This window comes from Scyliorhinus torazame, chromosome 28, assembly GCF_047496885.1.
Source record: "Scyliorhinus torazame isolate Kashiwa2021f chromosome 28, sScyTor2.1, whole genome shotgun sequence".
NCBI classification, from domain to species: Eukaryota; Metazoa; Chordata; class Chondrichthyes; order Carcharhiniformes; family Scyliorhinidae; genus Scyliorhinus; species Scyliorhinus torazame.
In genome coordinates this window covers 38,686,266-38,709,921 of record NC_092734.1, presented here as the reverse complement: position 1 = coordinate 38,709,921, position 23,656 = coordinate 38,686,266, and the positions used below count along the sequence as shown (strand labels likewise).

At 50.3% G+C, this 23,656-nt stretch overlaps 1 protein-coding gene across 2 annotated transcripts in view; it reads right to left on the bottom strand.

Moving 5' to 3' along the window:
• The window catches only part of pik3ap1 (phosphoinositide-3-kinase adaptor protein 1), a 244,812-nt gene that overhangs the window by 27,355 nt on the left and 193,801 nt on the right, over nt 1-23,656 (bottom strand). For both annotated transcript variants that reach the window (XM_072491866.1, XM_072491865.1), the window contains exons 11-12: nt 9,463-9,546; nt 6,027-6,238 (exon numbers count right to left, since the gene is read on the bottom strand). In XM_072491866.1, coding sequence (XP_072347967.1) covers nt 6,027-6,238; nt 9,463-9,546 — 296 coding nt within the window. The remainder of the gene's footprint in view (nt 1-6,026; nt 6,239-9,462; nt 9,547-23,656) is intronic.

Here is a 23,656-nt window from a genome sequence, read left to right as displayed (position 1 = left end):
TTATTATTATTTTTTAGCCAGATCTTGGTAGAAAGTTAGAGGAATGGCAGGGAAGGGAGTGCAATGTTCCTCCTGCAGGATGTTTGAGGTGAGGGATGCAGCTAGTGTCCCTGCTGATTTTACCTGCAGGAAGTGCTGCCATCTCCAGCTCCTCCAAGACCGAGTTAGGGAACTGGCGCTGGAGTTGGAAGAACTTCGGATCATTCGGGAGGCAGAAGGGGTCATAGATAGCAGCTTCAGGGAATTAGTTACACCAAAGATTGGAGATAGGTGGGTAACTGTAAGAGGGACTGGGAAAAAACTGTCAGTGCAGGGATCCCCTGCGGTCGTACCCCTGAGAAACAAGTATACCGCTTTGGATACTTGTGGGGGGGACGACTTACCAGGGGTAAGCCATGGGGTACGGGCCTCTGGCACGGAGTCTGTCCCTGTTGCTCAGAAGGGAAGGGGGGAGAGGAGCAGAGCATTAGTAATTGGGGACTCTATAGTCAGGGGCACAGATAGGAGATTTTGTGGGAGCGTGAGAGACTCACGTTTGGTATGTTGCCTCCCAGGTGCAAGGGTACGTGATGTCTCGGATCGTGTTTTCCGGGTCCTTAGGGGGGAGGGGGAGCAGCCCCAAGTCGTGGTCCACATTGGCACCAACGACATAGGTAGGAAAGGGGACAAGGATGTCAGGCAGGCTTTCAGGGAGCTAGGATGGAAGCTCAGAACTAGAACAAACAGAGTTGTTATCTCTGGATTGTTGCCCGTGCCACGTGATAGTGAGATGAGGAATAAGGAGAGAGAGCATTTAAACACGTGGCTACAGGGATGGTGCAGGCGGGAGGGATTCAGATTTTTGGATAACTGGGGCTCTTTCTGGGGAAGGTGGGACCTCTACAGACAGGATGGTCTACATCTGAACCTGAGGGGCACAAATATCCTGGGGGGGAGATTTGTTAGTGCTCTTTGGGGGGGTTTAAACTAATGCAGCAGGGGCATGGGAACCTGGATTGTAGTTTTAGGGTAAGGGAGAATGAGAGTATAGAGGTCAGGAGCACAGATTTGACATCGCAGGAGGGGGCCAGTGTTCAGGTAGGTGGTTTGAAGTGTGTCTACTTCAATGCCAGGAGTATACGAAACAAGGTAGGGGAACTGGCAGCGTGGGTTGGTACCTGGGACTTCGATGTTGTGGCCATTTCGGAGACATGGATAGAGCAGGGACAGGAATGGATGTTGCAGGTTCCGGGGTTTAGGTGTTTTAGTAAGCTCCGAGAAGGAGGCAAAAGAGGGGGAGGTGTGGCGCTGCTAGTCAAGAGCAGTATTACGGTGGCGGAGAGGATGCTAGATGGGGACTCTTCTGCCGAGGTAGTATGGGCTGAAGTTAGAAACAGGAAAGGAGAGGTCACCCTGTTGGGAGTTTTTTATAGGCCTCCTAATAGTTCTAGGGATGTAGAGGAAAGGATGGCGAAGATGATTCTGGATATGAGCGAAAGTAACAGGGTAGTTATTATGGGAGATTTTAACTTTCCAAATATTGACTGGAAAAGATATAGTTCGAGTACAATAGATGGGTCGTTTTTTATACAGTGTGTGCAGGAGGGTTTCCTGAAACAATATGTTGACAGGCCAACAAGAGGCGAGGCCACGTTGGATTTGGTTTTGGGTAATGAACCAGGCCAGGTGTTGGATTTGGAGGTAGGAGAGCACTTTGGGGACAGTGACCACAATTCGGTGACGTTTACGTTAATGATGAAAGGGATAAGTATACACCGCAGGGCAAGAGTTATAGCTGGGGGAAGGGCAATTATGATGCCATTAGACGTGACTTGGGGGGGATAAGGTGGAGAAGTAGGCTGCAAGTGTTGGGCACACTGGATAAGTGGGGCTTGTTCAAGGATCAGCTACTGCGTGTTCTTGATAAATATGTACCGGTCAGACAGGGAGGAAGGCGTCGAGCGAGGGAACCGTGGTTTACCAAGGAAGTGGAATCTCTTGTTAAGAGGAAGAAGGAGGCCTATGTGAAGATGAAGTGTGAAGTTTCGGTTGGGGCGATGGATAGTTACAAGGTAGCGAGGAAGGATCTAAAGAGAGAGCTAAGGCGAGCAAGGAGGGGACATGAGAAGTATTTGGCAGGAAGGATCAAGGAAAACCCAAAAGCTTTCTATAGGTATGTCAGGAATAAGCGAATGACTAGGGAAAGAGTAGGACCAGTCAAGGACAGGGATGGGAAATTGTGTGTGGAGTCTGAAGAGATAGGCGAGATACGAAATGAATATTTTTCGTCAGTATTCACTCAGGAAAAAAATAATGTTGTGGAGGAGAATGCTGAGCCCCAGGCTAATAGAATAGATGGCATTGAGGTACGTAGGGAAGAGGTGTTGGCAATTCTGGACAGGCTGAAAATAGATAAGTCCCCGGGACCTGATGGGATTTATCCTAGGATTCTATGGGAGGCCAGGGAAGAGATTGCTGGACCTTTGGCTTTGATTTTTATGTCATCATTGGCTACAGGAATAGTGCCAGAGGACTGGAGGACAGCAAATGTGGTCCCTTTGTTCAAAAAGGGGAGCAGAGACAACCCCGGCAACTATAGGCCGGTGAGCCTCACGTCTGTAGTGGGTAAAGTCTTGGAGGGGATTATAAGAGACAAGATTTATAATCATCTAGATAGGAATAATATGATCAGGGATAGTCAGCATGGCTTTGTGAAGGGTAGGTCATGCCTCACAAACCTTATTGAGTTCTTTGAGAAGGTGACTAAACAGGTAGACGAGGGTAGAGCAGTTGATGTGGTGTATATGGATTTCAGCAAAGCGTTTGATAAGGTTCCCCACGGTAGGCTATTACAAAAAATACGGAGGCTGGGGATTGAGGGTGATTTAGAGATGTGGATCAGAAATTGGCTAGATGAAAGAAGACAGAGGGTGGTGGTTGATGGGAAATGTTCAGAATGGAGTACAGTCACAAGTGGAGTACCACAAGGATCTGTTCTGGGGCCGTTGCTGTTTGTCATTTTTATCAATGACCTAGAGGAAGGCGCAGAAGGGTGGGTGAGTAAATTTGCAGACGATACTAAAGTCGGTGGTGTTGTCGATAGTGTGGAAGGATGTAGCAGATTACAGAGGGATATAGATAAGCTGCAGAGCTGGGCCGAGAGGTGGCAAATGGAGTTTAATGTAGAGAAGTGTGAGGTGATTCACTTTGGAAGGAATAACAGGAATGCGGAATATTTGGCTAATGGTAAAGTTCTTGAAAGTGTGGATGAGCAGAGGGATCTAGGTGTCCATGTACATAGATCCCTGAAAGTTGCCACCCAGGTTGATAGGGTTGTGAAGAAGGCCTATGGAGTGTTGGCCTTTATTGGTAGAGGGATTGAGTTCCGGAGTCGGGAGGTCATGTTGCAGCTGTACAGAACTCTGGTACGGCCGCATTTGGAGTATTGCGTACAGTTCTGGTCACCGCATTATAGGAAGGACGTGGAGGCTTTGGAGCGGGTGCAGAGGAGATTTACCAGGATGTTGCCTGGTATGGAGGGAAAATCTTATGAGGAAAGGCTGATGGACTTGAGGTTGTTTTCGTTGGAGAGAAGAAGGTTAAGAGGAGACTTAATAGAGGCATACAAAATGATGAGGGGGTTGGATAGGGTGGACAGTGAGAGCCTTCTCCCGCGGATGGATATGGCTGGCACGAGGGGACATAACTTTAAACTGAGGGGTAATAGATATAGGACAGAGGTCAGAGGTAGGTTCTTTACGCAAAGAGTAGTGAGGCCGTGGAATGCCCTACCTGCTACAGTGGTGAACTCGCCAACATTGAGGGCATTTAAAAGTTTATTGGATAAACATATGGATGATAATGGCATAGTGTAGGTTGGATGGCTTTTGTTTCGGTGCAACATCGTGGGCCGAAGGGCCTGTACTGCGCTGTATTGTTCTATGTTCTATGTTCTAATGCTTTTACTCCTGCGGGATTTTCCTGTCACGCTGGTCCCGAGACCAGAAATTCCCACCCAAGGTCAACAGAGCTTTAAACGGTCTGTCAAATATTCCGTCCCACCCACAATGATTCCCGTGGTGGATGGGAAAATTTACCCTAATGTACCCCATAAACTAATGGGTGGATTTTATTAAAGCTTTGGTACACAGATCAGATATCGTCCTCAGCAGAACCAATTCGTTTTTGCTGAAGATGTGGACCTGGATCCTGGAATTTTTCGAAGTATCCGTTAACATCGGGAGGTAGAGCGAATTTACTTTTTTAGAATGTTGTTGATTGTGTTAGAACATTGTGGATCAGCTCAGCTGGGTGCGCTGTAACTCATCCCAGCTGCCAAAGGACGAGCAGAGTTTTCAGAGCAGGCTGCTGGATGTGAACTGGCCGGACGGCTGCTCAATGAAGCTCTGAAATAAAAAAGATTTCGTTTTTCCAGCCTTGTAGTTACGCAGCATCAACCAGGCAAGGGAGAAGCCTGAAGGAAGAGCTGCGTAATTGTGGTAATGTTGAGTTAACGTTGGAGGTAAGCACCCGTTCGCGTTCGTTTATAAAGCCTTTGTGGGAATGGAGCAAATGATCAGGCTTCCCAGTGGTGTTATGCTTCTGTCGTTGGGCTGCCGGAACGGGGCAAACCAAATGGACAAAGAGAGTGCACGATGTACGGGCGATTTAGTCTGTTCACATTGAAAGCAGGAGGGAGAAACGTTCACGGCCCATATTTGGGAGAATAGGTGACTGGATAAGGTCCAGAGTAGAGTGGATTATACATAGAATCATAGAATTTACAGTGCAGGAGGCCATTCGGCCCATCGAGTTTGCACCAGCCCTTGGAAAGAGCACCCTACTTAAGCTCACGCCTCCACCCTATCCCCGTAACCCAGTAACCCCACCTAACCTTTTTGGACACTAAGGGCAATTTATCATGGCTAATCTACATAACCTGCATGTCTTTGGACGGTGGGAGGAAACCGGAGCACCCGGAGAAAACCCACGCAGACGCGGGGAGGACGTGCAGACTCCGCACAGACAGTGACCCAAGCCGGGAATCGAACCTGGTACCACTGAGCTGTGAAGCAACAGTGCTAACCGTGCTAACAGTGCTCAACGGGGCCCAGTTGGAGATGGTTAGCAGTTTCAAATTCCTAGGGGGGCACATCTCCAAAAATCTGTCCTGGTCCACCCACGTCAACGCTACCACCAAGAAAGCACAACAGCGCCTATACTTCCTCAGGAAACTAAGGAAATTCGGCATGTCCACATTAACCCTTACCAACTTTTACAGATGCACCATAGAAAGCATCCTATCGGGCTGCATCACAGCCTGGTATGGCAACTGCTCGGCCCAGGACCGCAAGAAACGTCAGAGAGTCGTGAACACCGCCCAGTCCATCACACGAACCTGCCTCCCATCCATTGACTCCATCTACACCTCCCGCTGCCTGGGGAAAGCGGGCAGCATAATCAAAGACTCCTCCCACCCGGCTTACTCACTCTTCCAACTTCTTCCATCGGGCAGGAGATACAGAAGTCTGAGAACACGCACGAACAGACTCAAAAACAGCTTCTTCCCCGCTGTCACCAGACTCCTAAATGACCCTCTTATGGACTGACCTGATGAACACTACACCCTGTATGCTTCACCCGATGCCGGTGCCTATGTAGTTACATTGTATATGTTGTGTTGCCCTATTATGTATTTTCTTTTATGCCCTTTTCTTCTCATGTACTTAATGATCTGTTGAGCTGCTCGCAGAAAAATACTTTTCACTGTCCCTCGGTACACGTGACAATAAACAAATCCAACCCAATCCAAGCACTGTGTTACCGTGCCACCGGACACGGTCCAGGCATGGATAATTATTGTCCAATCAATCCTCTCCTCTTCCCTTCATTGCAGCTCCAGTGAATGAATACAAAAGGGGAATTTTAAACCCCCATCCCTGACACCCCTCCCGGCATCGATAGTCCTATTGGATTGGGAGTGATGGGGAGGGGAGGTGTTCTGCGAATGTTGGAAATTAACCAGTTCAAAGCGGAGTGCGAACTACCTGCTGAAATCGGAATGACTCCGATCTGCGTTTCTGGTTCAGTTGCCACTCTTTAAACTGCAGGAGAGCTTCATCCACAGTGATCATTTCCAACTTCACTTGTTCCTGCAAGGTGATGAGCTGCCTCTGGCCGGGGGTCTTCATCCCTGCAAACGGGTCATAGTCGCTGGAGGGAACTTGAGTCAGCAGCTGCTTGGAGCGCGGTGGAGTCTCTGGAATAAAAAAAACCCCATCAAACTTGGTCAGCCAGTGTTCCGCATGATCTGATCTCCCCTCCAGCCACTGCTCCGCCCTCTCCTCATCTTCACAGCCTCTTGTTGCTCAGTTTTGCTCCCATTAACACATTCTAATTATAATAATGATCTTTGTTCGTGTCACGAGTAGGCTTACATTAACACCGCAATGACGTTACTGTGAAAAGCCCCAAGTCGCCACACTCCGCCGCCTGTTCGGGTACACGGAGGGAGAATTCAGAATGTCCAATTCACCCAACAAGCACTTATTACGGGACTTGTGGGAGGAAACCGGAGCACCCGGAGGAAACCCACGCAGACACGGGGAGAAGGTGCAGACTCCGCACAGACAGTGACCCAAGACGGAATTGAACCCGGGACCCTGGCGCTGTGAAGCAACAGTGCTAACCACTGTTCTACCGTGCCGCCCATTGATAAGTCTCCTGGGCCAGATGGCATTTACCCCAAAATACGGAGGGAAGCAAGGGAGGAAATTGCTGGGGCCTTAACTGTGCTAACCACTGTGCTATCTTCTGCTAACTCACCTTTTGCAACTATTAACACTCTTCATCCACAGATGCTGCCAGACCCGCTGAGTTTATCAATAGTTAACCGTTTTTATTCCATTCTATCTGATGAGTTGTAAGCAAATCACCCTGAAACTCAAGGGGACCCTCCTGAGTAGCGCAGTAAGTGACTGGAATTTCAGGCTCGAGTTCCCATTTGCTCATTAGTTTGATTATTCCTGATTGCCAGGAGACAAGTGTGGATTGCGAGGCGAGCGGCTCCATTTCCCACTGACCCCCAGGTTTTTCCCCATTGGCTGAGGTGCCTCCCAAGCTCCTTTGGAAGCTGCATTTATGCAGACGGGACCCAGTGAGCGGCTCAACCTTTTCTCCAGGGCCATCCCGCCAGGCAAAACTGTTGATTGTCAAGAAACCAATGAGGTTGACCAAGAGAAGTGAATGACACTGTCCTGGGTGTGGCCAGGGGAGGGGGGAGCTGAGGGGGGTGATGGGGGGAGGAATGCAGGTGTTGGAGTGCGTCTCTGGAATGCTCCAGGCACCGCACTCCCATCTACACCCCCGACAGGTGGAAGGCCCTAGCAACAGCAACCCCCCCACACCTCCCTCCGACCAAATCTCCCCAATCCTGGGATTACCGTGATGCCAACCTCCAGGCTGGGTAGTCTAGAACAGGGGGCACAATTCCAGGGTAAGGGGGTCGATCATTTAGGATCGAGAGGAGGAGAAATTTCTTCATTCAAAGGCCTGTGAACCTTTGGATTTCTTCACCCCAGAGGATTGTGGGTACTCCATCGTTGATATAAAAGCTCAGCCGACCCAAGAAGGTAAGCTAAACAATATTTAATTGGTTAACATAAAGTACAGGCGGCAATGTGGCTGACAACTCAAAGGTCCCAGTCGGGACCACCGCAATTGGCGGCCCAGTCGGGGCCAGGTTATAAAGGGCGAATTTACAAGTCCCAGGGACGGGGAGCTCGTATCCTACAACTGGGTTGTCCCCGTGATTCTGCGGAGGGTTATTATCGTTGAATATATTTAAAGCTGGACGAGATAGACCTTTGGTCCCTCGGGAAATTAAGGGATATGGGGAGCGGGTGGGACAATGGAGTTAAATCCTAAGGTCAGTCATGATCGTACTGAATTGTGGAAGGAGCTGGAGAGGCTGTACGGTCTACCTCTGCTCTGAATTTCTTCAGATCTGATACTAATCTCTCTACATGAAATTGGTGAATAGCCGATCGGGGAGTGTACAAGTTACAATCCGCTGGGCCTGTGACAAAGGCTCCCGGATTGCCGTCTGCTCTCATTATGGGCTGTCAATCCCACTTAGACATGCCCTGGAGATTCCGTCTCCCTCCCACCTCCAACCATCCCCCCCCCCCCACCCCCTCACCCTGGCCATTGGTCACATGACACATTTATCCTTGCGGAACCCGCCTTCCCAGGGCCTATCAGAAAACACAAACACTCTTGATTATCTGACTGAATGAGGATTGGTCCAACGCTCTTATGGTTAGTTAGTGTCCAAAGAAAATGACAAGGATCAATGTCTTTCTGCCCCTAAGACTTTTCTCCTGGGTTACTTGATGCAGTGTCTTACAGAATAGCTTCTGCAATTACTGAAGAGTCCAGATAAATTCTGGACTGTTAGTAACCAAATCCCCACTGGGGCTAAAACTGTCCCTCACGACTCCTCACAATCTCCCATTCTTGCGCAAGCTTTAGCTGGGCCTGACACCATCCAGGACAAAGCAGCCCGTTTGATTGGCACCGCTTCCACAAACATTCACTGCCTCCACTCCCAAAGCACAGCGGCAACCGTGTGTACCATCGAGAAGGTGCACTGCAGGAACTCACCAAGGCTCCTTAGGCAGCACCTTCCAATCTAGAAGGACAAGGGTAGCAGATACCTGGGAACATCAGCACCTGGAGGTTCCTTCCAGGTCACTCACCTTCCTGACTTGGAAATAGGGCAGCACGGCAGCACAGTGGGTAGCATTGTTGCTTCACAGCGCCAGGGTCCCAAGTTTGATTCCCGGCTTGGGTCACTGTCTGTGCGGAGTCTGCACATCCTCCCCGTGTCTGCGTGGGTTTCCTCCGGGTGCTCCGGTTTCCTCCCACAAGTCCCGAAAGACGTGCTGTTAGGTGAATTGGACATTCTGAATTCTCCCTCGGTGCACCCGAACAGGCGGCGGAATGTGGCGACTAAGGGCTTTTCACAGTAACTTCATTGCGGTGTAAATGTAAGCCTACTTGTGACTATAAAGATCATTATTATTATTATATATCAGCCGTTCCTTCACTGTCGCTGGGGCAAAATCCTGGAACTCCCTCCCTAACAGCACTGTGGGTGTACCTACACTGCATGGACAGCAGCGGTTCAAGAAGGCAGCTCACCCCCACCTTCTCAAGGGAAATTGAGAATGGGCAACTAGGCTGGCCTAACCAGCGATTCCCACATCTCAAGAATGAATTTAAAAATCTGTGGAGCCTCTAATCTCCTCCTGCCTACCTCGGACAATCTAACAGTTTTAACCTGTGGTTGATATCACCGGTCCCGTCTTATCTCACCTTCCCTTCTACTCGTTGCAGCCTTTTCTCTTCCTCGAAGCTTCTGAATTAAATAGAAAAGAGACTTGCAGCTCTGTGAGATGGGAGGAATGGCTGGTTACATACCTGGGCCAGGTGATCCACATGGGACAGTGTGCAACGCTGTAATGTAAAGGTTCTCCACTCTTGTCTTCTCTTGACTGCAGAACACTGAAGCAAATAGAAATGTAAACAGCAATATTTTTTCCAACGGTCATCTCTTCCCAGCGATGCTCTTAAATAAGCGGTTTGCAGTGATCGAGTGGATCCCTGGCCTTCCTTTCAGTGCCAGCAGGCTATAGACCCTGTGGTCATCACCGCCAAACCCACCACGGTCCCCGTGCCTCAGAACATCTCTGGTGTTGTTGTCCTTTTCGTTGTACAAATGTTACACAATTGGTCCACCAGTCAAACAGCTGTGTGATGGTCACCCTTTCCAGTCAAGGGAACTGGTCACAGATGTCCAGTGAGTCAGTGAGGGCCTGTTCAATTTTGTGGAAATATACTGGGTGGGATTCGCCCTTCCTGGGACTAAGTGCTGAGGCCGGGGCAGGATTTGTGAACTTTCACGACAGCAAAACTGAGGCCGAAACTGGACCGTTTCAGCGACTGCGTAGGGGCTAGCACCGGCGCCACGTGGAACACAATCGATTCCAATGGGAAACGGTGCGGGATTGGCCGGGTCCGTGACTGACACTCGGGAGGCTGACAAGCTGCAGTGAGAACAGGCCCTCACTGACTCGCTGGACATCTGTTACCAGTTCTCTTCAGTGGAAACGGTGACCATCACACAATTGTTTGTTTGGTGGACCAATTGTGTAACATTTGCACAACGAAAAGGAGAACATCACTTCACTCCCCACACACACCATCCCAGCCAACAAGATGGCACTGGTTGCGCTGGAGCGCGCCCATGCAGGTGATGTCGGCTGGGGCCGGGGGGGCACCCAGGGGGGTGGCCTGGGGGTCACCTATACGACCCATGGCACTAAGTTCACAGTGGGCAGCTGCATGGCTGCAGTAATGGTGTTCCCTGCCCGTCCACCCCGACCCCACAGCCCACCTGCTGGCCACCCCCCGTTACTCCCCCCGGTCCTGGCAGAAGCCCCACCCCCGGCCAGCGGCACGACTGTCAGCAAACTATTGCGATGTTGGACACTGTCCGAACAACTCTCCCCCTCAACAGCCACCCCGCTATGTTCACGATTTTTAAAAGCACAAGTGAATCGCGCCTTCGGGAATTCGCCCCAGTGGAGGCGGAACATCGGGGAGGCCCCGGAGAATCCCGGGTCAGGCCCGCTAATGATGTGCCAATTGTGTTTACTGTACGTGCGTTCCGGTACGCGTTGACTCAGCTGTCGGGGTGACTGAGAATTTAGAGTCAAATCGGCGCCCACCGTGATTTTAGCGTCAGGACGGATTCTCCGCCCAATCGAGTTTCGCAATTTCGGCGTCAGCCAACGAGATTCCCGCCTCCATTAAATTTGATTTTGCATTGAACCTGTCACCTAACTATGGCCATCAGGAATTTTCTTCAGCAAATACTTCTGGAGCCGATGCATTCATTGTTTTTTTAAAAATAAATGTAGAGTACCCAATCCATTTTTTTTTTTAAAAGGGGCAATTTAGCGTGGCCAATCCACCTGCCCCGCACATCTTTGGGTTGTGGGGGTGAGACCCACGCAGACACGGGGAGAATGTGCAAACTCCACACGGACAGTGACCCAGAGCCGGGATCGAACCTGGGACCTCGGCGCCGTGAGGCAGCAGTGCTAACCCACCGCGCCTCCGTGCTGCCCGCAATCATTGTTTTTGGCACGAGGCCTGCTTTGTGATGGTCACCGTTTCCAGGCAAGGGAACTGGTCACAGATGGTCCAGTGGTGGTGGTGTCCGTTTTTAGCTCATTTTCACGGGTGGACTACTTGAAGCTGAAACTTGGACATTCCTGAAGAGAAAAGGCCTGTAACGGATTTAGTTAAGATAAACTGATCAAGTCCTACTTGAAAAGGATTTGCATGAAGATTTGGGATTAGGTGCTGTTGCCCAAATGTTATAAGTAGTTCGGTGAATTGGCCATGCTAAAATTGACCCGTAGTGCCCATGGATGTGCAGGTTAGGTGAAGGTACGGGGATGGGTTGGGGGAATGGGTTCAGGTCGGGTTCTCTTTCAGAGGGTCGATGCAGCCTCGATGGGCCGAATGGCCCCCTTCTGCCCACATAGGGCTCCTAAGAAATGCTGCCCTCTCACTCACATCCCACGAACGAATTGGTTTTAAAAATCACCTGCCCAAGAGGGTTCTACAGTAACTTGCACAAAGGAAGTGGATCAATATTAGAAAATGAAACATTCCCAGGGCTGAGGGGAGAGCGGAATAGGATTCTTGGGAACGCCGCCACCTGGAGGTTCTCCTCCCAGTCACTCACCACCCTGACTGGGAAATATAGCGGCCGTTCCTTCGCTGTGACTGGATCAAAATCCTGGAATTCCCTCCCTAACAGCACAGTGGGTGTACCTACACCGCATGGACTGCAGCGGTTCAAGAAGGCAGCTCACTCCCACGTTCTTGAATGCAATTAGGGATGGGCGACAAATGCTGGTCTAGCCAGGAATTAAACAGAGGCCAGAATTTTTTGGATTCTTTTTCGCACCGGCACACACTCCCGCCTGTGGGTTTCCCGGCGACGTGGGGAGGCTTCAAAAAGAGAGAATACGGGCAGCACGGTGACGCAGTGGTTAGCACTGCTGCCTCACGGCGCCGAGGTCCCAGGTTCGATCCCGGTTCTGGGTCACTGTCCGTGTGGAGTTTGCACATTCTCCCCGTGTTTGCGTGGGTTGCGCCCCCACAACCCAAAGATTGGTTTGGGGCACCACGGTAGCCTTGTGGTTAGCACAATTGCTTCACAGCTCCAGGGTCCTAGGTTCGACTCCCGGCTTGGGTCACTGTCTGTGCGGAGTCTGCACGCTCTCCCCGTGTGTGCGTGGGTTTCCTCCGGGTGCTCCGGTTTCCTCCCACAGTCCAAAGATGTGCAGGTTAGGTGGATTGGCCATGATAAATTGCCCTTAAAGTGTCCAAAATTGCCCTTAGTGTTGGGTGGGGTTACTGGGTTATGGGGATAGGGTGGAGGTGTTGACCTTGGGTAGGGTGCTCTTTCCAAGAGCCGGTGCAGACTCGATGGGCCGAATGGCCTCCTTCAGCACTGTAAATTCTATGATAATCTATGCGCCAGTTGGATAACGAACTGGCTAACCGATAGAAGTCAGAGAGTGGTGGTGGATGGCAAATATTCAGCCTGGATCCCAGTTACCTGTGCCATACCGCAGGGATCAGTTCTCGGTCCTCTGCTGTTTGTGATTTTCATTAATGACTTGGATGAGGGAGTTGAAGGGTGGGTCAGTAAATTTGCAGACGATACGAAGATTGGTGGAGTTGTGGATAGTAAGGAGGGCTGTTGTCGGCTGCAAAGAGACATAGATAGGCTGCAGAGCTGGGCTGAGAAGTGGCAGATGGAGTTTAACCCTGAAAAGTGTGAGGTTGTCCATTTTGGAAGGACAAATATGAATGCAGTAGAGTTCTTGGCAATGTGGAGGAGCAGAGAGATCTTGGGGTCTATGTTCATACATCTTTGAAAGTTGCCACTCAAGTGGATAGAGCTGTGAAGAAGGCCTATGGTGTGCTCGCGTTCATTAACAGAGGGATTGAATTTAAGAGCCGTGAGGTGATGATGCAGCTGTACAAAACTTTGGTACGGCCACATTTGGAGTACTGTGTACAGTTCTGGTCACCTCATTTTAGGAAGGATGTGGAACCTTTGGAAAAGGTGCAAAGAAGATTTACCAGGATGTTACCTGGAATGGAGAGTAGGTCTTACGAGGAAAGGTTGAGGGTGCTAGGCCTTTTCTCATTAGAACGGAGAAGGATGAGGGGCGACTTGATAGAGGTTTATAAGATGATCAGGGGAATAGATAGAGTAGACAGTCAGAGACTTTTTCCACGGGTGTAACAAACCATTACAAGGGGACATAAATTTAAGGTGAAAGGTGGAAGATATAGGAGGGATATCAGAGGTAGGTTCTTTACCCAGAGAGTAGTGGGGGCATGGAATGCACTGCCTGTGGAAGTAGTTGAGTCGGAAACATTAGGGACCTTCAAGCAGCTATTGGATAGGTACATGGATTACGGTAAAATGATATAGTGTAGATTTATTTGTTCTTAAGGGCAGCACGGTAGCATTGTGGATAGCACAATTGCTTCACAGCTCCAGGGTCCCAGGTTCGATTCCGGCTTGGGTCACTGTCTGTGCGGAGTCTGCATGTTCTCCCCGTGTCTGCGTGGGTTTCCTCCGGGTGTTACGGTTTCCTCCCACAGTCCAAAGATGTGCGGGTTAGGTGAATTGGCCAATGATAAATTGCCCTCAATGTCCAAATTGCCCTTGGTGTTGGGTGGAGGTGTTGACTTTGGGTAGGGTGCTCTTTCCAAGAGCCGGTGCAGACTCAAAGGGCCGAATGGCCTCCTTCTGCACTGTAAATTCAATGATAATCTATGATTAATCTAGGACAAAGGTTCAGCACAACATCGTGGGCCGAAGGGCCTGTTCTGTGCTGTATTTTCTATGTTCTATGTTCTATGTGCAGGGTGGGTGGATTGGACATGCTAAATTGCCCCTTAATTGGAAAAAATTAATTGGGTACACTAAATTTATTTTAAAAAAGAGAGACTCCCACCGCCTGCGAATGGTGCGCCGTTGAGGAACACGGGGCTGGGGGACTCGAGAACCCAGCCCTCACAGAGCTAGCACACACATGAATGGCCTCCTTCTCGCCCGACTTGTATCGTTAAAATTGAAAACTGCTCTTGAAACATGACACAATTAAAAACAAGAGAGCAGACTTCCGGGTGCGGCGGTGACCAGCTAAGTCGCACGTTTCGGCAGCTCCCGGTGGAATGGACTTTTGGGCTCTTAATAGGAGCCCCAACGGCAATTTTAACGGCTAAAAACCAGAACGGAATCCCCCCTGGACACGGATGGAAAAAAGAGAGGAAAGTGGCCGGATTGCGGTGGATCCTCTAGAGCAGCGGCCAGGAAGGCAGGCACAAAGCAAGATGGCGTCGGAAGGAGGCAGTTTAATATGGGGCCCTGACCAACAAGAGTTCCTGCGGCGTTGCGTGGAAGAACTCAAAAAGGAGATGAAGAAGGAGCTGTTGGCCCCGATATTACAGGTGATTGAAGGGCTAAAGGAGGAGCAAAAGACCCAGGAGCAGGAGCTTCGGGTCGTGAAGGCAAAGGCTGCTGAGAATGAGGACGACATACAGGGCCTGGTGGTGAAAACGGAGATGCACGAGGCACAACACAAAAGATGTGTGGAAAGGCTGGAGGTGCTGGAGAATAATGCGAGGAGGAAGAATTTAAGGATTCTTGGTCTTCCCGAAGGTGTAGAAGGGGCGGACGTCGGGGCATATGTGAGCACGATGCTGCACTCGTTAATGGGATCGGAGGCCCCGACGGGTCCGCTGGAGGTGGAGGGAGCCTATCGAGTTATGGCGCGAAGACCGAGGGCTGGAGAAATTCCTCGAGCCATCGTGGTGAGATTTCTCCGATATAAGGACAGAAAGATGGTCCTCAGATGGGCAAAGAAAACTCGGAGCAGTGGGTGGGAGAACGCGGTGATCCGCGTATATCAAGATTGGAATGCGGAGGTGGCGAGAAGGAGGGCGAGCTTTAATCGGGCCAAGGCGGTGCTGCACAAAAGGAAGATTAAATTTGGAATGCTGCAACCGGCAAGACTGTGGGTCACACATCAAGGGAAACACCACTACTTCGAAACGGCAGATGAGGCGTGGACATTTATTGTCGAGGAGAAACTGGAGTGAGCGGGCCAGAAAAAGAACGTTTGGGACAAAGTGGGGGGGTGAATATGTGGGATGAAGGGGGGGAAAAGAGGGAAGAGATGACTTCCCAAGTTGTTAATCCTGCGACCCTGTAACTTTTCTCTCTTCCCCATGTCGTGGGGGAGGGGGGGAGGGAGGATGAGGAGCTGAGGGTGGCGGGCATTGGGGTTGGGGCCAAAAGGGAAGCACGGGCTTTGTTCCCGCGCTATGGTAATCATGGCGGGAACAGGGAAGCAGGAAGGAGGGGGCCTCGCACAGTGTGAGCCGAGGTCACGGGGGAAGCCGAGGTCGGCCAGAGTTTGCTGACTTCTGGGAGCAACATGGGGGGTGCAATTACGCTAGTTTGGGATCTAGCGGGGGGGGGGGGGTGCGGTTAACTGGGTTGCTGCTGCTGGGGAGAAGGGGGAGCTGGTATGGGGGGGGGGTGGTCGGGGCGGGGGGGGGCGCCGCTTGGGGGAGATACAGCTACGTGGGAACCGGGTGAGGAGCTGGATTGAAAAAGGAGATGGCTAGTCGTCAAGGGGGGGGGGGGGGGGAGTAGGTAAAGAGCCCCCCAACCCGGCTGATCACGTGGAATGTGAGAGGGCTGAACGGGCCGATTAAGAGGGCACGGGTACGCGCACACCTAAAGAAACTTAAGGCAGATGTGGTTATGCTTCAGGAGACGCATCTGAAGCTGATAGACCAGGTTAGACTTCGCAAAGGATGGGTGGGGCAGGTGTTTCATTCAGGGCTAGACGCAAAAAACAGGGGGGTGGCCATACTAGTGGGGAAGCGGGTAATGTTTGAGGCAAAGACTATAGAGGCGGATAGTGGGGGCAGATACGTGATGGTGAGTGGCAAATTGCAAGGGGAGGCGGTGGTATTAGTGAACGTGTATGCCCCGAACTGGGATGATGCCAACTTTATGAGGCGTATGTTAGGACGAATCCCGGACCTAGAAGTGGGGACGTTGGTAATGGGCGGAGATTTTAATACGGTGCTGGACTCAGGGCTGGACAGATCGAGGTCCAGGACCGGAAGGAGGCCGTCTGCAGCTAGGGTGCTTAAGGGCTTTATGGAGCAGATGGGAGGAGTAGATCCCTGGAGATTTAGTAGACCTAGGAGTAAGGAGTTTTCATTTTTCTCCTATGTCCACAAAGTTTATTCACGAATAGATTTTTTTGTTTTGGGAAGGGCATTGATCCCAAAGGTGACAGGGACGGAGTACACGGCTATAGCCATTTCGGATCATGCTCCACATTGGGTGGACCTGGAGATAGGGGAAGAAAAACAACAGCGTCCACCCTGGAGAATGGACATGGGATTATTGGCAGATGAGGGTGTGTGTTTAAGGGTGAGGGGGTGTATTGAAAGGTACTTGGAACTCAATGATAATGGGGAGGTACAGGTGGGAGTGGTCTGGGAGGCGCTGAAGGCAGTGGTTAGAGGGGAGCTGATATCTATTAGGGCACATAAAGGAAAGCAGGAGGGTAGGGAAAGGGAGCGGTTGTTGAAAGAACTTCTGAGGGTGGACAGACAATATGCGGAGGCACCGGAGGAGGGACTGTACAGGGAAAGGCAAAGGCTACATGTAGAATTTGACTTGTTGACCACGGGTAATGCAGAGGCACAATGGAGGAAGGCACAGGGTGTACAGTACGAATACGGGGAGAAGGCGAGCAGGTTGCTGGCCCACCAACTGAGGAAAAGGGGAGCAGCGAGGGAGATAGGGGGGGTGAGAGATGAGGAGGGAGAGATGGAGCGGGGAGCGGAGAGAGTGAATGGAGTGTTCAAGGCATTTTACGAAAGATTATATGAAGCTCAGCCCCCGGAAGGGAAGGAGAGAATGATGTGCTTTCTGGATCAGCTGGAATTCCCTAAGGTGGAAGAGCAGGAGAGGGTGGGATTGGGAGCACAGATTGAGACGGAGGAAGTAGTGAAAGGGATTGGGAGCATGCAGGTGGGGAAGGCCCCCGGACCAGACGGATTCCCAGTTGAATTCTATAGGAAATATATGGACTTGCTGGCCCCGCTACTGATGAGAACCTTTAATGAGGCGAGGGAAAGGGGGCAGCTGCCCCCGACTATGTCAGAGGCAACGATATTGCTCCTCCTAAAGAAGGAAAAAGACCCGCTGCAATGCGGGTCCTACAGGCCCATTTCCCTCCTGAATGTGGACGCTAAGATTCTGGCCAAGGTAATGGCAATGAGGATAGAGGATTGTGTCCCGGGGGTGGTCCATGAGGACCAAACTGGGTTTGTGAAGGGGAGACAGCTGAATACAAATATACGGAGGCTGCTAGGGGTAATGATGATCCCCCCACCAGAGGGGGAAGCGGAGATAGTGGTGGCGATGGATGCCGAGAAAGCATTTGATAGAGTGGAGTGGGATTATTTGTGGGAGGTGCTGAGGAGATTTGGCTTTGGGGATGGGTATATCAGGTGGGTACAGTTGCTGTTTCGGGCCCCGATGGCGAGCGTGGTCACGGATGGACGGGGGTCTGACTATTTTCGGCTCCATAGAGGGACGAGGCAGGGATGTCCTCTGTCCCCGTTATTGTTTGCACTGGCGATTGAACCCCTGGCCATAGCATTGAGGGGTTCCAGGAAGTGGAGGGGAGTACTCAGGGGGGGAGAAGAACACCGGGTATCTCTGTATGCGGATGATTTGTTGCTATATGTGGCGCACCCGGCGGAGGGGATGCCAGAGGTAATGCGGATACTTGGGGAGTTTGGGGATTTTTCAGGGTATAAACTGAACATGGGGAAAAGTGAGTTGTTTGTGGTGCATCCAGGGGAGCAGAGCAGAGAGATAGAGGATTTACTGTTGAGGAAGGTAACAAGGGACTTCCGGTACCAGGGGATCCAGATAGCCAAGAATTGGGGTACATTACACAGGCTTAATTTAACGCGGTTGGTGGAACAGATGGAGGAGGACTTTAAGAGATGGGACATGGTGTCCCTGTCATTGGCAGGTAGGGTGCAGGCGGTTAAAATGGTGGTCCTCCCGAGATTCCTTTTTGTGTTTCAGTGCCTCCCGGTGGTGATCACGAAGGCTTTTTTCAAAAGAATCGAGAAGAGTATTATGAGTTTTGTGTGGGCTGGGAAGACCCCGAGAGTGAGGAGGGGATTCTTGCAGCGTAGTAGGGACAGGGGGGGGGCTGGCACTACCGAGCCTAAGTGAGTACTACTGGGCCGCCAATGTTTCAATGGTGTGTAAGTGGATGGGAGAAGGGGAGGGAGCGGCGTGGAAGAGATTGGAGAGGGCGTCCTGCAGGGGGACTAGCCTACAAGCAATGGTGACGGCACCGTTGCCGTTCTCACCAAAAAAATACACCACAAGCCCGGTGGTGGTGGCTACATTGAAAATTTGGGGGCAGTGGAGACGGCATAGGGGAAGGACGGGAGCTTCGGTGCGGTCCCCGATAAGAAACAATCATAGGTTCGTTCCGGGGAGAATGGATGGGGGATTTGGAGCATGGCAAAGAGCTGGGGTAGTACAACTGAGAGATCTGTTTGTAGATGGGACGTTTGCGAGTCTGGGGGCGCTGACGGAAAAATATGGGTTGCCCCAAGGGAATGCATTTCGGTACATGCAATTGAGGGCTTTTGCGAGGCAACAGGTGAGGGAATTCCCGCAGCTCCCGACGCAGGAAGTGCAGGATAGAGTGATCTCCGAGACATGGGTGGGGGATGGTAAGGTGTCGGACATATACAGGAAAATGAGGGACGAGGGGGAGATCATGGTAGATGAGCTGAAAGGGAAATGGGAAGAAGAACTGGGGGAGGAGATTGAGGAGGGGCTGTGGGCTGATGCCCTACGTAGGGTAAACTCATCGTCCTCGTGTGCCAGGCTAAGCCTGATACAATTTAAGGTGTTACACAGGGCGCATATGACTGGAGCACGGCTTAGTAAATTTTTTGGGGTAGAGTATAGGTGTGCGAGATGCTCGAGAGGCCCAGCGAATCACACCCACATGTTTTGGTCATGCCCGGCACTACAGGGGTTCTGGTTGGGGGTGGCAAAGGTGCTTTCGAAGGTGGTGGGGGTCCGGGTCGAACCAAGCTGGGGGTTGGCTATATTTGGGGTTGCAGAAGAGCCGGGAGTGCAGGAGGCGAGAGAGGCTGACGTGTTGGCCTTTGCGTCCCTAGTAGCCCGGCGCAGGATATTGTTAATGTGGAAGGAAGCCAACATTGGGTCTCCACAAGGGTGTGGAGACCTGGATAAACGACATGGCAGGGTTTATAAAATTAGAACGGATTAAGTTCGTGTTAAGAGGTTCGGCTCAGGGGTTCACCAGGCGGTGGCAACCGTTCGTCGATTACCTCACAGAAAGATAGAGGGAATGGAAAAGAAGTAGACAACAGCAGCAACCCAGGGGGGAGGGGGGAGGGGGGGAGGAATCGAACGGACTCTCAGGGATGTTATTGTATATGTATAGGTATTTGTTATAGGTAATTGTATATTGGATTGTTGGATTGTATTTTTGGAGAGTATTTATTTTGGACAAGGCAGTGCCATTTAGTTTTGTTTTTGTTTATATATTATTTATTTATTTGTTTAAAACTGGCCACTGTTATTTATATTGCTTTATTGTTGTGTAAAAGAAACACTACGTATTGTTATGTTTCGCCAAAAATCTTGAATAAAATATATCTAAAAAAAAAACAAGAGTGCAAGTTAAAAATAGTCACTGCCGAAATAGTCTTGTCGGTTTTCTCGCAGCACTGTACCCGCAGGTCATGGGTCATTGATCTCGCTCTACGTGCCCTGGTGCGGTTCAAAACAAACCCAAAGTCTTTCAGAAACAGGAAACCAAGCTGATGTGTGATATTTCAGTGAAATGAAATCTGTCGCTCGCACAACGAACAGCGCAGCGCTCGACAAATCCCTTCAGACTGAGAGGGGAAGTAGCTGCCCAGGCAGGTGATGACCATGTTACCGCACAGATGGCGATCGACAAGTTTTTCCATTCAGTTTCTTAGAAGTAGAAACACGAGAGAGGAAATATGGAGGGACGGTTTCCACTATACGCAGAGACAATCGGCAAAGAAACCAGAACGCTGATGCCTAAAACTGTTTCCACACAGCGCGCTGTGTGATCTGCAATGTGTTCCCAGAATGGAAGCAGATTCAAGAGTAATTTGCAAAAGGAATTGGATAAATACTTGCAGGGAGAGAGTAATGCAGGGCCACCGGGACAGCGAGGGGAATTGGAACTGATTCTTAGGGTGGCACAAGTGGTCAGCACGGCTGCCTCACGGTGCCAGGGACCAAGGTTCGATTCCGACCTCGGGTGATTGTCTGTGCGGAGTTTGCACGTTCTCCTCGGGTTTCCTCCGGGTGCTCCGGTTTCCTCCCACAGTTCAAAGATGAGCAGGTTAAGTGGAGTGTCCATGTTAAATTGCCCCTTAGTGTCCAAGGATGTGCAGGTTAGGTGGATTGGCTACGCTAATTTGTCCCTTAGGTGGCGTTACGGGGATAGGGTGGGGGCGTGGACCTAGGTAGGGTGCCCGTTCGGAGGGTCGGTGCAGACTCGATGGGCCAAAGAGCCTCCTTCTGCACTGTAGGGATTCTTTGATAGTCCTTCAGTGAGTTGGCACAGGCATGCATGAGGGGTTGAATGGTCTCTACCTGTCCGCAAGGTTCTCTAGCACAAAACAAATGATTAAAGTAATTTGATAAGTGGAATTGGATTGGCTCAGAGTAGAGTGACTTATCAAACCTTTGCTGACTGGCTCTAGCGAGCAACGGGTGAACTCATTAGCAGTCAAACCCTTGGGGACCGGCTTGGAGCAACTGTTGGGTGAGTTATGGTGGCACCTAATCCAATTTGTTGGTGAATGATGGCATGAGGTGGCGAAATAGAAAATGAGCACAAAGGAATGGGCCAAAGTGAGCTCGGGTGAGGCGGGGAAGGGTTAAGGGAGTTGGGCTGTGCTCTTAGCATAGGGGACATTTCAATATGAGCCAGTCAAAGTTAGGAGGGCAACTGACCGAGGAGAACCAGCGAGAGGTTGAAACAGGAGAGATACAACAGCTGTAGATTAAGTGAATTGAAATGGACACTCCACATGGGTTCAAGAGGTAACTAAATGAACTTTATGAGCTTTTGGAGGTTAGGATAGAAAAGCACAATATTATTTCAATCAGGAGAGATGCATAGAATCCCCACAGTGCAGAAGAAGGGCATTCGGCCCATCGAGACTGCACCGACCCTTCGAAAGAGCACTCTACCCATGTCCAGTCCGCCCTATCCCCGTAACCCCATAACCTAACCAGCACATCCGTGGACACTAAAGGGCAATTTAGCACGGCCGCACATCTTTTGGAATAGCCTAGCGACAGTGATAGAAACAGGGCGGCACGAACAAGCTGGGCCAAAGGGCCTGTTTCCAAGCTGTAAACATCTTTGGACTGTGGGAGGAAACCGGAGCACCCGGAGGAAACCCACGCAGACACGGGGAGAACGTGCAGACTCCGCACAGACGATCACCCGAGGCCAGAATTGAACCCGGGTCTCTGGCGCTGTGAGGCAGCAGTGCTAACCACTGCGCTGTTCTGGAAAGCTGCTGTACTGCCGGATCTGGATGTCCTTGTATGTGAATCACAATATGTTAACATGCGGCTACAGCTTGTAATGAGGAAGGTGAGTGGAGCGTTGGCCTTTAGTCCGAAGGGAAGAGTATAACAGTAGTCTGTGCAGGGCATTGGTAAGGCTACAGTTAGAATACTGCGAACAGCTGGGTGTTAATGCATCAGCAATTGCAATAAATGGGCAATCCCATTGCTAAAGACAGGCAATAAGCTGTGGATCATCTAGAAATGGACACACTTTAAATTTCCTTCGTCATTTGATTTTGTTCGATGTACTGTCCCTTTAATACTTTTTCCATTGGTCCCTCAGTTCAGTTAATTTAGTTTCATTGGTTTAAACAATTAGTATAATTGGACCCAACTGGAACAATTGGAGGGGGGGCGGGGGGGGGGGGGGTCATTCTGCTGAGCTGTTCTGAGAATAAACCTGCTCTTCTTTTAATCAAGGGGTTGTGGGGGTGAGATCCACGCCAACACAGGGAGAATGTGCAAACTCCACACGGACAGTGGCCCGGGGCTGGGATCGAACCCGTGAGGCAGCAGGGCTAACCACGGCACCGCCCAAAATAAACTTGTTTAAGGTAAAAGACAAGCTTTTTAGACTTATTCCTTCGCCGTGTACTGTTACTGGATTAGCAGAGGATGAGCATTAAGACTTGGTGATTAGTTGCTGTAAAATAGGGCTTTTGTCTCTACCCTCGGAAGGGAAAGAAGAACACAGCTGCTGGCAGTCACAAGGGGGCGTACTTTTAGGGTGAGGGGCAGGAGATTCCGAGGGGATTTGAGGAAAGTAAATTTCGCTCGGAGTGTGGTGAGAATCGGGAATGTGCGGCCTGGGAAGGTAATGGAGGCCGGAAACCTCACAACCTTTAAAAAGCACTTGGATGAACACTTGAAACATTCAAGGATATGGGACAAGTGCTGGTAAATGGGATTAGCCCGAGATTAGGGGCAGTTATTGTCAGTGCAGACTCAATGGGTCGCACGGCCTTTTCTGCGCTGGACGACGCGATGACTCTGTGACAAATTTAAATGAAAGATAATACAAAATATCAGGCTTTGATTTTCCACGAAGTTTCTCACAAGTGGTGCCAAATGAGCGATGGAAAACTGAAGCTGGGATGTGGATATTGGGATATTGGGTTACTTCCACACCCAAAAAGAAGTGATGGCTTTGGCTTTAATGTTATCAGCGAGGAGTGTAAAATGAGGAGTGAAGTGTTTTCAGAGTGACATGTTGGCCACAAGCTAGCTTCTGGAAGCTTCTGAGCCATTGCAAAGTGAAAACCTCAAACACCTGGAGTGTGGGTGTGAATAAATCAATCCTTTTTATTTGACCTTACCTCGAGTTTGCTGTGTAAGTCATTCAGAGCGGACTGGTACTCGCCAAGTGTAAGGGTTGGGGAAAATACGTTACTATTTATAAACGGGGAAATCAGAATTTAAAAAAAACACCTTTCTGTTTCCGGATGGGTCACGAGAGGAGAAATCAGAGCTGTTTAAATTAAAACTCCTCCTGTCTGGAATTGACTGCTGACCAATTTCTAGGAAGACAGACTTTCCTATTCGAAACAGGCAACTGCATTGATGGAGGACTCAATGATGGCCAAGTTTCGAGATCGACAAAACATTAGAAGTAGATTCCAGTACAAAGATGGGGCATCTGAAGATGATTGTAATTTCAACTAACTTCAGAGTCGAGATGAAAAGATGTGAAATGAATATTTTTTGTCAGTATTCACAGGAAAAAGACAATGTTGTCGGGGAGAATACTGAGATTCAGGCTACTAGACTAGAAGGGCTTGAGGTTCA